Source organism: Passer montanus, unplaced genomic scaffold, assembly GCF_014805655.1.
Source record: "Passer montanus isolate IOZ18808 unplaced genomic scaffold, ASM1480565v1 scaffold109, whole genome shotgun sequence".
Lineage (NCBI taxonomy): Eukaryota > Metazoa > Chordata > Aves > Passeriformes > Passeridae > Passer > Passer montanus.
In genome coordinates, this window is record NW_024357502.1 from 1,474,068 (window position 1) to 1,492,447 (window position 18,380).

Consider the following 18,380-nt stretch of genomic DNA (forward strand, 5'->3'; position numbering starts at 1 on the left):
GATTGGGAAGGAATTTAAAGCCTTGGACACTTCCAGGGATGGGAATTGGAGTGAAGGATCCAAGGAAAAGCATGGAGAGGCCACTTTACCGCCAGGATCTTCTGCTGGTTCTGCTCGGCCACACAGGGCCACCAGCCCTTGACAGTTTTCTGCTCAAAGAGGGACACGGAGCGGCTGGAGGACAGGGAATCATCCACAAGATCCAAGGAACACTTTTCCGCTGTCTTGGCAGGTTTGGGCATCCTGTTGAGATCCATTTGGATGGATCCTGCAGGGAAGAATATTCCAAGTGTGACATCTCAGTAGGAAAATCCTTAAAACATGGAATGTTTCCTGATCCCATGGAGTCTGAGCCACCCCAACCATCCCAATCCAAACTCCCAACTTCCACTGTCCCAGGTGGCTCCAAGCCCATCCAACCTGGCCTTGGACACTTCCAGGGATGGGGCTTCCACAGCTTCCCCGGACAACCTGTGCCGGTGATGTTTTCCCTTTTTTTTGGGATGGATCCCAAAATTCCCAACTTACCCAAATAGTCATCGAAGGAGAACTTGTCGTTGTCCCAGATCTGGAGGATCAGCTGGGGTGGGATCTTGTTTTCTGTCTTGTCCAAGCTCCAGAAGTGTTCCTAAAATCCCACCAGGAAAGAAACCACGGAAAAATTAAAGATTCATCAGGACAATTGGGCAGAGCCTGGCTCTGGAAATCTTGGAATTCCTGGGGTGTCCTACTGTGGATATGCAGGAGCACGGGCTCTGGAAAACTCTTGGATAAGGATAATCAGGGGAAAACTCAAGATGCTTCTGGAAGGTGTTGGCAACAATTTAGGCCTTAATTTAATGATTTAAATTAAAGTAATTAATTTTATTTTTAAAAATTAATTTAATTTAATTTAATACAATTTAGGAAATAGCTCCATGGGATCCCAAACAGGATCCCTAAGAAGGACAGAAATTCCCACAATTCCAATGAGGGTGACTCTCCAAGGTGAAAAGAACAACGAGCATTGAGTGCCGGCACTGCCAAACTTCATCTTCCTCTTAATTCATGGGAAAATATGGGATTGATGCCAAATCAGCACTTCCAGCAGGGAATTCCCATGGATCCCTTCCGGATCCACCATGGCTTCGATCTGCTCCCAGGTCTGTCACAGGCAGTAGGACAACCTGAGACCATCAAATGCCAGTCCCACCTTCAGGCCACCCAGAGGTCCTGAATTTATTCATGGAACATGGATATGGAAAGGAAGACTCCATGGTATCCCAGGAATTTGGTGATATCACACTGGTTGCTCCAAGCCCCAAAACATCCCTCAAACTGCTCCGGGCTCCTCTGGCACTGCTTACAGCAGAGAAGAAAATAATGGAATACTTTGGGTTGGAAAGGTCCTGAAACTCATCCCATTCCAGCTCAGGGACACCTCCCACTATCCCGTGCGGATCCCGTGCGGATCCATGTCCAACCTGGCCTTGGACACTGCCAGGGATCCAGGAGCAGCCACAGCTGCTCTGGGAATTCCAGCCCAGCCCCTGCCCACCCTCCCAGCCAGCAATTCCTTGCCCAGATCCCAGCCCAATCTCCCCTTGGCCAGTGGCAGCCATTCCCTGTGTCCTGTCCCTCTGTCCCTTGTCCCCAGTCCCTCTGCAGCTCTCCTGGAGCCCCTCCAGGCCCTGCCAGGGGCTCTGAACTCTGCCTGGAGCCTTCCCTTCTCCAGGGGAACATTTCCAAGTTATCCATGAGTTCTGCACCCCAGAATAAGGAATATCCACTGCCTGGGAAGCAGCATCCACATCACTATTTCCATGTGTGAAACCAGGAATTTTTTCCAACAGGGTTCTAACACCACTGTTGGGATGCCTGGGAGTTAGGATTAAGAATCCCAGAATCCCTGAGGTTGGAAAAGCCTTTTGGGATTAGCAAGTCCAAGCTGTGCCCAATCCCCACCTCAGCATCCAGGAATTCCTTGGACATCTCCAGGGATGGGGACTCCAAATCTCCCTGGTTACTTCCTAAGCCGGACCATACTTTCCATTTAAAAAATTCCTCTTGATGTCCAAAAAGAAATGTTGAGATGAAGGAGAAAGACAAAATCCCACCCAAAGCCCAGGGATTGTTGGGATTGTTATTCCTGGCTCCATCAAAGAGCAGGAAAATCCCAGAGGGATTCCTGACACCCCTCCAAGGGTGTCCTGGTGGCAATTCCACCTGGAAGTGTCAGAAATGACAGGATTTAATTAAAACCAGGAAACTCCAGTCTTATTCATCCGTCGCTCCATAAATTCACTCCAAGACTCAGATTCATTATTTCATCCAATATTAAATTATAAAAAAAGGAGGAAAAACGTGTCACATTCCATAGGAACACAAATATTCCAGCTGGGAGTCCGTGGGCACTCCAATCCCATTGGATTCATTTTAAGATATCCCCCTGGATGGTTCTGTTTCAATTTCTCTCTGTTCCCTGCCCGGTTTTGGGAAAACGTGCCAGGAATTTTGCATTGGAGCATTTTATGGATGCATTTGAGATATTGGATAAGCCAGAAATCCCAAAGGAAGTCCATGGAAAATTCCCACTACCCCCTCTGCTGATTGCAGTGGATTGGGATGGATGTTTATCAAGGGGGATTTTTCCCAGCTTTTCCAGCCATTCCAAATTAAAATCGCTAAAAAAGGGGAAGAGTTGATGTTGATTCTTCCCTTTCCCAGAAACTGGGGAAAGAAAAGATGCACAGGGATCCAGGAGCCATGGATCCATGGATAACAAAGCTGGGATGACCTCAGGAGGGGCTGGAAAATTCCAAGGCGGTGGAAGATCCATGTCCATGGTGAACACCACCAGCTTCTTTGGATTGTGCCTTCCAGAAGAAATCCAGGTGCAGACCTAAGCTTGTCTTGGAAAAGGGGAAAATATACGGAATTCTTGACTGGTTTGAGCTGGAAGGGACCCTCAAGACCACCTCATTTCCTGGTTGGAATATTCCCTGGAAACTTCCACGAGCTCCGTGTCCTCCAGCTGCCTCTTCTTCCCAGTGAATTCCTGGCTCAGATGTCCATCCCATCATTCCCACATTCCATGGATGGGTCCATGCTCCAGGAGCATCCCACACTCCCTTCTGGGCTGATGCAACTTACCAAGGATTCATTGGAATTTCTCTTTGCCCCATCCCATCCACAATGAGCCAAACTTGAGAAAAACCTCACACTTGGGGTCATCTCCCACCTATCCCAGCTGGACCCATGTCCCTCAAGATAATGAAGCTGAAGGAAAGATAGGATGGGATCTTGGGAAAGCTGTGAGGGTGGGGAGGAGCTGGGATGGAATTCCCAGAGAAGCTGTGGTTGTCCCATCCCTGGTAGTGTCCAAGGCCAGTTTGGACAGAGCTTGGAGCCACGTAGGATTGTGGGAAGTGTCCCTGGATGGGCTTTAAGGTCCTTCCCATTCCAAACCATTCTATGATTCCATGGAATTGCTGGCAAACCGAGCAGACTCTGGGATTCCACCTTCCCTCCTTCCCACTGCAATGTCCAAGGAAAAAGGGAACAATACCTTGGCTCTGCACCCTCTGCATCCCAATCCCTCAGAACAACATCCTGGCATTCCAGGGACAACTCAGGTGGGGCTCGATCCTTTTCAGGCAGAAATTGAATGCTTCGTCGCTTCAAATTCCCTTTTTTTTTTTTTTTAATGGAAAAACACCATAAAATATCACTTAGCCGGAGACAAAACCTCCCTGCTCTGAGCCCTGTCCAGCTGGGGACACCCAGAGCTCCGCTGGAAAGGCAGGATAAGGAACAGGGAATTGGGAAGGGGGAATTTGATGCCGAGCAAAGTTTATGGGTCCCTTTCAAGGCAGTGTGAAATTTGCTTCCATTATTAAATCGAGCTCTGAACATTCCCTATAAAAACAACTCGGAGCGCGAAATTTATATCCTGCCCTTGTCCAAACCACAGGGAAAAAAGACTGGAATTATTGTTTGGAGGTTTGTTTTCCAAGCGAGGGGAGGCTCGGGGATATTTTATGGATTTTTGTGGATAAAGTAGCAGGGAAAAAATCTGCTCTGATTCTCGGGAAAGTGTAGACAGGGCTGCATTTCTCCTGGACTGTGAATGTGCTCCAGAATACAAAGGAGGAAACCTCATTTTTGGGAAGGAAAGGAAGTCTGCTCCCAAAAAGTCATATTTCAGGTGTATCCTGCAGGAATTTGAGAGTCCCGGACATGCAGGAGACTTCCCTTGGATGTCACAGAATCCCTGAGGTTGGAAAATCCCTCCAAAGTCATGGAGTCCAACCTGGCACTGATGCCCACCTTGGCACTCAGTGCCACATCCAGGAATTCCTTGGACATCTCCAGGGACGGGGACTCCAAAGCTCCCTGGGCACTTCCAAGGCCCCTGAGGTTGGAAAATCCCTCCAAAGTCATGGAGTCCAACCTGGCACTGATGCCCACCTTGGCACTCAGTGCCACACCCAGGAATTCCTTGGACATCTCCAGGGATGGGGACTCCAAAGCTTCCTGGGCACTTCCAAGGCCTGAGCACCCTTTCCATGAGGAAATTCCTGCTAATGTCCAACCTGCCCCTCCCCTGGCACAACCTGAGGCTGTTCTTCCCTCTTATCCTGTTTTTCCCTGGGATCAGATCCCAACTCCCACCTGGCTCCAACATTCCAGGAAGTTGTGGAGAGCCTGAAGGTCCCTCTGGATCCTCTTTTTCTTCAGGATGAGCCCCTTTCCCAGCTCCCTCAGGAATTCTCCATTCCCTTCCCTGGACATGCTGCAGCCCCTCCATGTCCATAAGAATCCCAGAACCGGACCCGGCACATCCATGGAGATGCTGTTTGCTGTGACATTCCATGCAAACCCTTTCCTGCCCTAAAGAACTTCCCAGATCCCGTTTTGGCAACCAAATCCAGCTGCTGCTGGAATTGCATGGGAAGCTGAACATTCCAAAACCAATTCCATGCATTTTCCACACCACCGCACCTCTGGGATGTGGGAGCTGAGCTCTTCCCTGAGTGGATGCCCAGGAAAATGGAATCCACATCCAGGTGACCTCAGATTGTCCTGGTTGTCCCATGACCCATCCAGTAATAGGCTTAAACTGGGAATCCAAAGTTTAAACTTCCAGTTTAGGCTGGATTTTAGGGAAAATTCCTTCATGGAAAGGGTTTTCCAGCCATGCAGAGGCTGCCCAGGGAAACGATGGAATGCCCATCCCTGGAATGATTTGAAATTCCCTCTGGATGTGGCACTTGGGGACATGGCCAGTGGTGACCTTGGCAGAGCTGGTGGTCTTAGAAGGCTTTTCCATCCTAAATCATTCCATGATTTTCTCATTTTCCATCCCAGAAACAGCTTCTCTGCAAGATGCAAAAACCTGGGAATGTGCTTTTCCCACGCAGCCAATATGGTTTGAATTTTCCAGGGCTGGAAGAGAAAGATGGCACCAAAAAAAGTGGGAACAAAGATGGAAATTCAAAAGGAATGCTGAGAAAAGCATTAAAAGAGCATTTCTATGTTTTCCAAAGAGCTGTCCTAAAAATGGGGATATTTCCCTTCCATGGAAATATTTTGGAAACTTGAATTGGGAGAAATTCCCCTCTCAGAAGAAGAAAAATCTTAATAACATTAATCCAGCCAGGAAAGTTATGGAAAACCATCCTGAAATGGTTGGAAGGTTCAGAAAAGCAGGAATAAGAGTGGCACCTATGTTTTCCTGGGTTTTCCCTGAATTTCCAGGCTCCCAACCACCCCAGATCACATGAAACAAAACTACCATGGACACCCTTTTATCAAGAGCCTCCTTTTTTTTTAGGAGAGAGTATTTGCAGCCCAAGTTGGGGTGACCCATGGAGTTCCCACATACAGGAATTCCAGCTCTGGAATTCCCAGCATGGAAGGACCTGGAGCTCTCAAATCAAATCAAGAGGAGGTGCCAGGATGATCAGAGGGTTGGAGCAGCTCTGCCGTGGAGCCAGGCTGGGAGAGTTGGGATTGCTGGAATTGGAAGGGAAAAAATCCAGGGAGAGCTCAGAATCCCTGAAGGGGCTCCAGGAGAGCTGCAGAGGGACTGGGGACAAGGGACAGAGGGACAGGACACAGGGAATGGCTGCCACTGGCCAAGGGGAGATTGGGCTGGGATCTTGGCAAGGAATTGCTGGCTGGGAGGGTGGGCAGGGGCTGGGCTGGAATTCCCAGATTTGCTGTGGCTGCCCCTGGATCCCTGGCAGTGCCCAAGGCCAGGCTGGACATTGGGGCTTGGATCCACCAGGGATAGTGGAATTTGTCCCTGGATGGAACTGCGTAAGCTTTCAGCTCCATTCCCACACAAATTCTTGCATAATTCCATGATTCCTAATCCACCTGGCCATGCTCCTGGGAGCTCCAGCATGGAGCAAACAAAGGACAACCACTGGAAAACTCTTTCCCTCCCAGCCCGGTTGGGCACAGGTGGTTCTGAGCAGCTCCCAATTCCTCACAGTCACTCCCAACCTTTGATTGAAATTCCACCTTCCAGCGTCTGCCTTTCCAGCCGGGATTTTTACGGCCGCAGGAACCAAGCCGGAGTTCAAACAGCACATGGCGAGATCAAAAAATTCCCGGGGCCGGAATGCTCCACCCGGCTTTTCCTTCATTATTCCAGCCTTTACAGAGAGCTTTTACAAGGTGTTTATTTTCGGATCCAGCGCTGGAAGCCATGTGGTGGGAAAAGATTCCAGATCGGCACAGCGGGATGGATTTGCTTAAAGGGGTTTATGGAGGGGGTCTTGGCTTTTTCCAGGCAGGATAATTGGATGTAGTACACCCTGTACTTGGGATTTGTGGGATATGAAGCGTGAAATGGGGCCGGCTGGGATGCTGTCAATCATTGGAACTGCCCGGGAAGGACTTTGGAAGCTGGGAATTGTCTGGGATGGGGGATTCACTTGGCATCTTCCCAGGTGAGATGCTGGTTCCATGGAAAATAAGATGGGATGGGGATCTTGGTGGGTTTTGGGGATTACAGTGGGTTTCAGAGATGGTCCCATTGCAAGCAGGAATCTTTGGGCACCTCATATTCCATGAATACTGAGGCTCAGCAAAAACAGGGAGCAGGGATCATGGGATCACTGAGGTTGGAAAATCTGCCAGGATCATCGAGTCCAGCCTGGGACTCAACCTGGCACTCAGTGCCACATCCAGGAATTCCTTGGACATCTCCAGGGATGGGGACTCCAAACCTCTCTGGGCATTTCCAAGGCCTTATCACCCTTTCCATGAGGAAATTCCTGCTGGTGTCCCAAAAATTCAAGGGATGAAGGCTCAGGATGAGGTGAATGAATGACTTTAAGCCTCCAGGGAGGTGCCATGGGAAGCCAGGATTTTCCCTGTTGTCCACAGACCACAAAGAGCCAAAAATCACAGAATCATGGAATGGTTTGGGTTGGAAGGCACCACAAAGATGATCCAGTTCTATCCCCTGACACGGATAAGGAATCTTCCATTAGATTATTCCTCTTAATCCTTTTATTCCTTTTAATCTCCAGCTGAAGGAAATTTAAATTAATTTATGTTCTCTGTTGTTTGGTGTCCAGTTTTCCCTAATTCCCATCATTTCCATCATTAAATTTTCCCCTGCGTCACTCCATGCACTCATTCCAACCTCATTCCTGTGTCCTTCCGTCCATGTAATTCCCATGAACTGATCCAAGAAACACCAGGAGCAGCTGGAGGAACGAGGGGATCAAAATCCCATCTGAAAATCTTCATCCACTTCAACTCCCAGTCCAATTCTCTCCCTAAATCCAAAGCTTTTCCTCCAGTGGCACATCCCAACCCATGTTCCCACCAGAAATTTGGAGGCAGCTCATTCCTTTCCCCATTTTTAGCCTTTTTGGGAAGTTTTTGCAAGGTACAACACGCGTTATTCCATGCTGGAAAACAGAGGTTCCCACTAAACCATCCCCAAGGAATCACCGTCTCCAGCTTTGGAATATCCCTGTTATCCAAGAGCATTTGGACACTTGCTCCAATGGTTTTCCTGCTCCAGCCCAGATGAATCTTTCCCAGAGGGATCAGTCTCTCAAAAAAAAACCACCTCTAATTCCAACTCCAAAAAGCAGATTTTTGAACAAAATTCCCAAAATTTTGCTGTCAACACCACGGAAAGGCCAAGCTTTGTACAGCTCTGCTTGTGAAAGTCTGAAATTCCCGTTTCACCCCAGAATTCCCATGAGGATGTAGGAATTCCATCCAGGACCACTCACCTTCTTGGCCACGTGGCACATCTGCTCTGCTGGGAGATAATCAAAGGGAAAGACAAATCTCCAGTTGAAATTCCCTTCTCCTCCCATGGATCTGTAGTGGACATCCGTCTTTTGCTTGTTCTCCTCGTGTCCCACCAGCCACCTGCCAGAGACAAACAGAGCCCATGGAAAATCAGGATCGTGGCAAGGATTTGGGATCTCACTCAAAGTCACAATGTCCATGAGTGGGAAATGGAACATTCCTGATCCCAGTGGCCGCTGGAGGTGGGAAAAACCTGGAGATGGGAGAGGGAAGGCTGGGAGATGAATCAGTGCTGGAGCTAGCAACTCCAGAATTATGGAATCCTAGAATGGTTTGGGATGGAAAGGATTTTAGGATCATTCCATTCAGACCCCATCCATCAGCAGGGACACCTCCCGCTGCCCCAGGTGGATCCAAGCCCCAATGTCCAACCCAGGCCTGGGACACTGCCAGGGATCCAGGGACAGCCACAGCCAATCTGGGAATTCCAGCCCAGCCCCTGCCCACCCTCCCAGACAGCAATTCCTTGCCAAGATCCCAGCCCAATCTCCCCTTGGCCAGTGGCAGCCATTCCCTGTGTCCTGTCCCTCTGTCCCTTGTCCCCAGCCCCTCTGCAGCTCTCTTGGAGCCCCTTTAGGGACTCTGAGCATTCCCTGGATTTTTCCCTTTTCCAGGTGAACATTCCCAGCTCTGCCAGCCTGAACATTCCTTGGGAATCCCTTTCCACTGCTTGACAGCTTTTCCATGAATAATTTTTCCCTAATACCCAGTCTAGGATAGGCAGGTTCCAGCCCCTGTTCCAGAGGCAGCAATGGATGGAAGGAATGTTCCCCATGGGATTCTCAATCCATAGGCAGATTCCCAGGCACCAAGAGGATCATTTCACCCATTCCCAACTAGGTTTTTCAGGATGACTTTCCTTTGGACTGGAAGATGTAGAAGCTGAGCAAGGATTTACTCATTTCCAGCCTTTCAGGATCCTCTTGGATGCTAAAAATTGGGAAAGGGATCTCAGCAACCCCTAGATGCTCCCACTTTTCCAGCAGCTCAACTTTTTAGGAGCCCCAAAAGACACAGAACAGCTCAACCAGAGCTGATAACAACAGACTTGATGGGAATACCAGGAAAGCCACACAGCATTCTGGATTTACAGGGGGAAAATCGGGATTGTAAACCAGGGATTTACAGTCTGTTCCCAAATCCCGCCTCTTCCTGCCTATAAATCCCAAAAAGGCACAAAAAAAGGAACTCCCTTGGCTGGGATTACACTGTTAGACACAAGATAAATCCTAAATGGGGATGGGATGGGATGGGATGGGATGGGATGGGATGGGAAGGGAAGGGATGGGAAGGGAAGGGATGGAGCCGGCCCGGCCCGGCCCCGCCCCGCGAAGGGAAGGGAAGGGAAGGGAAGGGAAAGGGTCTGTTTCCAGGAGTAAAGAGAATTCCAAAGAAAGCAGCCATGCAAATAATCCTATCTGTGAGCATGGGAAAAGTCTGGGAAAGAAGCTGGGAATGAGCAGACAACAAGCTCCTCTCCCCAAGGCCAGGCGGTTCCCACATCTTATCCCACTGTGGGAACATCCAAGTAGTCCAAGGAGAAACACTCCATGGGATCATCCCAGAGATCTGAAGAAAAAGATTGTAACCTCAGCAGAGACATGTCTTCCAAAAACCTGGATCCAGAGATGGAGAGGTGTGGATCCACAGCTGGAGAGGTGTGGATCCATAGTCAAATAGGTGTGGATCCATGATTGGAGAGGTGTGGATCCACAGTTGGAAAGGGGTGGATCCACGACTGGAGAGGTAGGGATCCATACTTGAAGATGTGAATCCACAGTTGGAAATTCATGGATCCATGACTGGAGAGCCATGGTGGTTCCTCCATCCCAGGAGGACCCAAGTCCATCCCAGCAATACCAACCCAAGGACCACCTTAACTCCTTCCCTGCTGCTCCTGCACCTCCAGCCCCCGGAATGTGGGAGGCTCTGGAGCAGGACACTCACCCTTTGACATAGATGTCACTCATCTTCTCCCCGGTGATGCTGAGGTCATCCAGGATCACGTCTTTGGTGTTCCAGATGATGCAGCGCAGGTAGAACCTGGAAAATCCCGGGAATAAAACCATGAGAAGGTGGAAAACTCATCCACCTGGAAGTCTGGTTGTCCCACTGACAGATTTCCCTATGGGAGCCGTTTCCTTGGAGATGATTCCACACCCGTCCCTCATCCAGCTGGGTGAATCCATCCCCACCTGAGGCTTCCAAGCATTCCCAACTCCTTTCCCAAGGATAAGATGAGGAAGAAATGAGAAGTTACCTCTTGGCTTTACGTGGAGTGACGTTGAAAGGGGGGCCGGGATGTCCCAGGGATTTGGGAAACAGATCCACCCACATCTGGAGCTTTCCCTGCATGGAAAAACAGAGCCCTGAAACCTTGAGGAATTCCATACTGGAACACCTGAACCTCCCCAGGGAGATCTGGGACCCTTGGGTGGGAAGGGAGGATTCCTCCATGGAAAAGTGGCATTAAAGGTTATTTTTAAATTATTTGAGGGATAGTTGGGAATGTGTTGATGGATGTAAATCTTGAGGAGTGGTTGAGGGAGGTGGGAAAGGGGCTGAGCCTGGAAAAAACAGGGATCAGGGGCAAAACCTTCTGGCTCTCCACAACTTCCTGGAATGTTGGAACCAGGTGGGAGTTGGGATCTGATCCCAGGGAAAAAACAGGATAAGAGGGAATGGTCTCAGGTTGTGCCAGAGGAGGCTCAGGCTGGACATCAGCAGGAATTTCCTCATGGAAAGGGTGCTCAGGCCTTGGAAGTGCCCAGGGAGCTTTGGAATCCCCATCCCTAGAGGTGTCCAAAAAATTCCTGGATGTGGCACTCGGTGCCAAGGTGGGCATCAAGCACAGCTTGGGCTCGATGACCTTGGAGGAATATTTTAACCTCAGTGATCCCCGGATTCTGGGAGAAGAATTCTGAGTAGGACTTTCAGACCAAAAATTAAAATTAAATTAAATTAAATTAAATTAAATTTAATTTAAAAGTGAGAGCATGTGCTGAAGAGAACAACCACCTCCCCTCCCTCGGAACATCCCATATCCCAGGCAGACATTCCCAGCAGGATTCTCCCCCTGGATATCTCTGGACCAGATGTTACTCCTGGGCTCATCCTGGCCACGTTCCATAACCCACCTGCTCAATGTCCGGCTGGAGGGGGCTGTAAAGGCGCCGGGTCTCCACGTGCTCCGGAACCAATCCCTGCTTCCGGAGGGCAGCCAGGGCAAGCCGCTCCTCCACCGGCCCCAGGTGCGGATTCGGGGGTTTTCCATCTTCTGCCACCGGGAAAAGAGCAGAGTGAATCCCACAGCGATGGATTTTGGCCAGGAACAGCTGGAGCAGCACAGCCTCCATTCCCAAATCCATCACCACAAACCCTTGGTGATGGCACAGGGATACCATTCCCAGTGGGAAAACCCATGGAGACCCTTGTGCAACCACGCCACAAATCACAGCAAGGGAAACATGGCTAGGATCCAGTTGGATCCCGTGGAAAGGAGAATCCAATGAATCCAGCTCTCCTAAAGTCCCAGAAACCAGGATTCCCATCAATCCTCTGCCAATGTTCCCATTCCCTACAGTTTAAAGCCATCCAGGATCTTCAGCTGGGCAGACAGGAAGGAGCTCCCAGTGGGATCCCGTTTCTTCCCTGTGGTATTTGGGGTAAAAGACAGGAATGGGAGGAGGAGGAAGGACATGGAAACACCACCAGCACAGGCCGGGAGTTGTTCAAAGTTCCTACTCCAGTCCAAATCCCTGCTCCAGTCCCACCAGGATATTTGTGGTCCTCCATCCAAGGAAGACCTGGAATTATCTCCTCCGCCTGACCTACTCCACACCAACCCCTGATCCTGCCACAGATGGGCCAAGATTCCTCAATAATGGACATTCCTGCCTTCTCTTCCTTGTCAGGATCCATCCATCCATCCATCCATCCACCCATCCATCCATCCATCCATCCATCCATCCCAGTACAGCCAATGGCCAACTCCTGCCTCACCATCCCATTCCTGGGATGGGACATGATGCCCTGTCCTTGGATATCAGGCAAGTGGTGAAGTCCCAACTCCTGGAGATGTCCAAGGAACAACCAGACATGACACTTGGACAAGGTTGGATTTGATCTTGGAGGTCTTTTCCAACCTGAATTCTGAGATTCCAAGATCTACAAGGTCTTTTCCAACCCAAAAGATTCCCTGATTCACTGACTCTCACCCAAACAATCCCAAAATCCCAGGCTGGGTTGGTGGATTTCACCACACTCTGGTCATGCACCTTCCAGGACAATTGAAAGTCAACAAGCTCCATAAATATTCTTCCATAAATATTCCATAAATATCATTCCAACTCCACCAAATCCCGGTGAGATATCCCAGCTCCTTCCTTGGCATGGACACACTTAACTCCAGCCACCTGGGCTAATTCCCAACCATTTCCCAAACCCTGGAATTCCAGCATGTGCACACACGTGCGGCTTTATGCGCCGAGAAAAGATCGAGCCCCTCTCAGAGAAAAACAAAATCTGGGAGTTATGGAATAACGGGCTGGGGGGAGGGGCTTGTAAAATCCCAGCTCTCGTGTTTAATGGCTCCAGTTTATTCCCAGTCCGGCTCCAGAGCTCACAGCTGGATTCCAGATCTGCCCCGGGTCAAGCCTCGGGCTTTGTTCTGCTGTTTGAACTCGCTGCCGTTAAAGCCAGAGAAGGTGACAGCAGGCACTGCCATGCGGGGGGGACACATTTTAACACCTTCTCAGCTCTCCTGGGAAAACTTTTCCATAAGGATTCCTTGCTGGCCTTCTCCTCAGGGGAAAACCTGAATTCCTGAAGGGATTTGTGCTTTGTTTTCCAAGAGCGCAGAGAGGGATCAGCCCTGGGCTGTGCCTTGTTTTGTGTCTCTGGTGACATCCCTGGTGTGGTGGCCTTAAATCCAATCAAAATTTATGTGGGATATTGGGAATTCTTGGCTCTGAGGGTGGACAGACCCTGGAAGAGAATTCTCAGAGAAGCTGTGGCTGTGCCTGGATTCCTGAAATTATCCAAGGACAGGTGGATCCACTTGGGATAGGGGGAAGTGTCCCTGCCCAAGGAGAGGGTGGAATGAGATAATCTTTATGGTCCCAACCTAAACATTCCAAAATTCCAAACTGCAGCTCCTGGGTCAGGCCCAGTGGGATTTCACCTCCTCCTGGGACTAAAACCTTCTTTTTGTGCCTTAAAGAAGCATTTTCCCAAAAAAACCCTCCTGCCCCTGGAATGTTGGGTCAGAGGGAGGTGCCAAGGGCAAACAACAAACTCCTCCCCAAAAGTCTGGGACTTTTCTCTTCTTTGTAGAATTGGGTTTGTTCCCTGGTTTCCCCAAATCCCGAAAGAATTCCCAGGTCTGTGTATGGGATATTGTCTCCCTCTAGTGACCATTCCTGATTCCAATGGAAGGGATGCTCTTCTGGCTCTGGCAGAACTTGGACTATCAGTTTGGAGCTTCTCACTCCCAATCCAGGGGCGCTGAGTTTGGTCCAACTCAAGATCAATGCTCCTGGATTAAAGATCTGGGTTCAATCCCAGGATTTGGGGCACGGCCAAGCTTGGGAATGGTTCAGAGCCAACATGCCAGAGGGGAGGAGGATGGGGGCAATGCCATCTCTCAAACCTGCTGATGTCTCCATGACATCCAGCTCCATCCCTTTCTCTGGAGCAATGAAATTCTGCAATCCCAAAGCATCCCGGACATCTTACCCAGCTCGGAGAGGAGGTATTCCTGATCCCGGAAGATGATCCGGTCGGATTTGTAGGTGGGAGCTTTGTAGTTGTGCTGCAGGGAGAAGAGGTGGAGCAGCTGGGAAGGGCGGAGTTGGTCTCGCCACTGGTTCGGGCCGGAGCTGAAACCAAACAGAATCATGGAATCATGGAATGGGTTGGGATGGAAAGACTTTAAAATTCATCCAGTGCCATGGGCTGGGATATCTCCCACTATTCCACGTGGTCCAAGCCCCAGTATCCAACCTGGCCTTGGACACTGCCAGAGATCCAGGGGCAGCCACAGCAAATCTGGGAATTCCAGCCCAATCCCAGCCAGCAGTTCCTTGCCAAGATCCCAGCCCAACCTTCCCTTTCCCAGTGGGAGCCATTCCCTGTGTCCTGTCCCTGCAGGCCTTGTCCCAGTCCCTGCAGCTCTCCTGGAGACCCTTCAGGCCCTGCAAGGGGCTCAAAGGTCATCCCAGATCCTTCTCTTCTCCAGACCAGACATTCCCAGCTCCCCCAGAGCAGAAGGGCTCCAGAATCCTGGAATGGGCTGGGCTGGAAGAAACTATAAAACCCATCTCATTCCACCCCTTCCATATTCAGGGACACCTCCCACTCTCCCAGGTGGATCCAAGCCCCAGTGTCCAACCTGGCCTGGGACACTGCCAGGGATCCAGGGGCAGCCACAGCTGCCCTGGGAATTCCAGCCCAGCCCCTGCCCACCCTCCCAGCCAGCAATTCCTTGCCAAGATCCCAGCCCAATCTTGTGTTCCTGGGATGGGACAGCCACAGCCTCTCTGGGGGTGTCCTCAGCACGAGGTCACCAGGAGCCACCAGGCACGGAATGGGATCTCCCTGGAGGAGAACCAGGATTCTGGGAAGCGCATCTTCAGCCAGGTCCCTCAGGACAACCGTGCTGTGATCCCGTGGCCACCTCAGCATCCCAATCCCAGGATTCCTGGACATCCTAAGCCCACAGAGGAACCCACATGCAGTAGGTCTGGGGGAGGCCGCAGCGAGCTCCGTATTTGGAGAGGAAGCGATTCTCCAGGTCGATGACGGTCTCGCCGATCTTCTCATCCTTGGACAGTAGGTCGTAGTCATAGAGGGTGACCTTGAGGTCCTTCTCCAGGGGCAGCGTGCAGCTCAGCTCAAACATCCTGGAAACGGGGAGACGGAAATGCTTGGGAAAAGAGGATGGTGCTGCTGGAATTCCATGGGAATTGACCTACTCTCCATCCTACCCCACCAGTGATGGGATGGATCAGAGTTCCTGAGCTTCTGTGTCACCTCGATCCAGTAAAGCCAGGGCTGTGTTGTGCTGGCTTTGTTTACCAAGGAATCATGGAATGGTTTGGATCAGGAGACACCTTAATGACCTCATTCCACACCTTCCCTGATCCCAGGTGGATCCAAGCCCCAACATCCAACCTGGCCTTGGATACTGCCAGGGATCCAGGGACAGCCACAGCAAATCTGGGAATTCCAGCCCAGTCCCTCCCCATCCTCCCAGCCAGGAATTCCTTCCCAAAATCCCATTTAAATGCATCTCTCTCTCCCTCTTGCTTTGTTGGGGAGGTGTCCCAGCATTGGTGGCCTGGACTGGTGGGAGCAGCCTTGGAAAATCAGATGGACTTTATGGGAAGCAGGATTTGATCCCTGTTTGTGCCTTGAGTCCTGGATTTTGGAAGCCTGGAGCTCATCCCAAGGGGCAGCTCCAATCTCTGGGACAGGGCCCAGGGAATGGCTGGAGCTGTGGCAGGGGAGGTTTAGGTTGGACATTGGGAAAAGGTTCCTCATCCAGAGGGTGCTGGGAACAGCTCCCCAGGAATGGCCACATTCCCAAGGCTGCCAGAGCTCCAGGAGCATTTGGACAATGTTCCCATGGACAGGGTGGGATTGCTGGGATTGTCCTGGGAAGGAGTCGAATCGATGATCCTTACGGGTCTTGTCCAACCCAGGCTATTCCATGATTCTCTGATTTTCTGGGAGAACAAAGCCCCATGGAGTTGAGCTTTCCTCAGTTTCTCTGCTCCTTTTCCAGCCTTGCCAAACAGCTTTCCCAGAATAAACCATTATCCTTGGAATTTTATCCCATTTCTGAGGGAAACAACTCAATTATATCCATGGATAATCCTTTTCCAGAACATGTGGAGGTGCCCCATTCCTGTCCATTCCTCACGTTTTTCCTTCAGACATTGGATCAAAATTCCTGGATGAGGAAAAATTCCCCAAACTCTTTCCCAACAATGGGATGATCCAGATTCCTTCACTAAGGAATGTCAGCTTGCCAGTCCACAAGTCAGAAATCCCAGGGATTGATGAATGAGAGACAAGGGAATCATGGAACAGATTGGGATGGGAGAAACCTTAAAATTCACTCAATTCCCAATCCCTGATGTGGGCAGGGAACACTTCCCACTACCCCAGGTTTCTCCAGCCTGGAACTGGGTGTTGGGATGGAAGTTCTGGTTGGCCCAGCACAATTCCCTCCACAGGACACCCAAAAAATTCCATGGATCCCGAATGGAATCCATACTTACTTCCCAAAGACAGGCTCCAGAGTGCAGGGAAGGTAATTTTCCTGGTCATTTATGGATTTCTTTCCCACAGAAATCTTCACGTAGGGATCACACTGGAGGTGAGCACAGAAGGAAACACAAAAATCCCATGGGATTCCAGTCCCACCCTTTTCCGTAGGTTGTTCCAAAATCCCACCCCTCTCCCAAATAAAATTATTCTGGGAATTCGGCATCAATTTGGAAACTGGGGGATTTAATTCAAATTGGGTTTTTTGCCAGGAGAAGGAAAAAAATTCAAGGAAAAGATCCAATTCCACCTAAAAGATTTTACCTGGATCTACAGGGATCCATCATCCCAGCCACATCCAGGAATTCCCTGGAAAAAAACACCCAGACCAAGTTTTCTCATCACTTCTCCCAGATTTCCCTTTTCCTGCTGATTTGTTTTTTTAAGGAATGGAAGGGAAACAGCGCTCAGGGAATGAAATGAGCACCCAGGTATTCCTTGGGCTGGGATGAGCCTCCATAAAATTCCCATCCCAGGGGAAATTTGGGATCAAATTTGGGTTGGTTTGGGGTTTTAAATGGAAAAATTACTAATGAGGGATTTTTTTAGGAATTAACACTTCCAAATCAATTTTAAAAAATGGGAAAATTAAAAAGTGGTTAGAATTTCTGCATCTATTTGTCCATATATTCCATACATATTTCCCATTTTTCATATATTTGTCCATGTATTTTCATACCTATTCATTATTTTTCCATAAATTTTCCATGTGTATTTAGTATTTTCCCATCTATCTTTCCTAGATATTGCCTCATATATTTCCCACAGTATTACTTAAAATTTCCCCTCTTTTCCAGTGGAACCAAGATAATTAAAAAGGATTTTTCCCTTCCCTGAGTTTTGGGGCATTTTAGATCTACACAATTCCCATTTTCACAGAATTTCCCTTCCAGAGTAGCAAACCTTTGCAAGAAAGAATTTTGGGAAAAATGGGATTTTATTCTCTTTAGTACCAAAACACAAAAAACAATCCCAAAATAAAGCCAAACCCAAAACTCATGGAAATAATCCTGAAAAATCCCAGCGGACAAAGGAAGAGTTCCCTCCCAAAATTCACAGATATTCCAAGGGGGACAGAAAACAGGAAAAAATTCCTAAATTTTAGGGCAAATTTGTAAATTCTGACCAATTTTGACCCAATTTTGACCAATAAGGGCTGAGCTGTTCTAAGAATCCACTACAAGAGCCACCCCCGACTTTTCCCACCAGGATACCTTTCCATTGGAATCTTTGGGCTGGAGGTCGAAGGCCCGGATAATGTAAACCCGGACCAGACATTCCTGGAGTCCCCTGGCCGGGAGCTGCTGGAATTGCCGGGGAGGCACCGGAACACACGGATCGTCAGGAAGAGGGTAAATCCTGAAGGAACCCTGGGAAGGACACGGGAATTCAGAGAAGAACACGTGGAGATGGGAGCAGGCTTGGAATGACCGGAATGAATGGTGGAATTATGGAATGGTCTGGGTGGGAAGGGAGCTGAAAGCTCATCCCATTCCATGGGCAGGGACACCTTCCCTGATCCCAATGAATCCAAGTCCATCCCAACCTGGCCTTGGACACTGCCAGGGATCCAGGGGCAGCCACAGCAAATGTGGGAATTCCAGCCCAGCCCCTGCCCACCCTCCCAGCCAGCAATTCCTTGCCAAGATCCCAGCCCAATCTCCCCTTGGCCAGTGGCAGCCATTCCCTGTGTCCTGTCCCTCTGTCCCTTGTCCCCATTC

The 18,380-nt window shown here is 49.7% G+C and overlaps 1 protein-coding gene across 1 annotated transcript in view; it reads right to left on the minus strand.

Annotated features, from left to right (window-relative positions):
* Positions 1-18,380, minus strand: part of DYSF (dysferlin) — a 70,759-nt gene that overhangs the window by 6,317 nt on the left and 46,062 nt on the right. The window contains exons 44-53 of the mRNA XM_039724004.1: positions 17,874-18,029; positions 16,614-16,705; positions 15,060-15,230; positions 14,065-14,207; positions 11,466-11,605; positions 10,589-10,677; positions 10,276-10,371; positions 8,247-8,388; positions 529-628; positions 90-268 (exon numbers count right to left, since the gene is read on the minus strand). Coding sequence (XP_039579938.1) covers positions 90-268; positions 529-628; positions 8,247-8,388; positions 10,276-10,371; positions 10,589-10,677; positions 11,466-11,605; positions 14,065-14,207; positions 15,060-15,230; positions 16,614-16,705; positions 17,874-18,029 — 1,308 coding nt within the window. The remainder of the gene's footprint in view (positions 1-89; positions 269-528; positions 629-8,246; positions 8,389-10,275; positions 10,372-10,588; positions 10,678-11,465; positions 11,606-14,064; positions 14,208-15,059; positions 15,231-16,613; positions 16,706-17,873; positions 18,030-18,380) is intronic.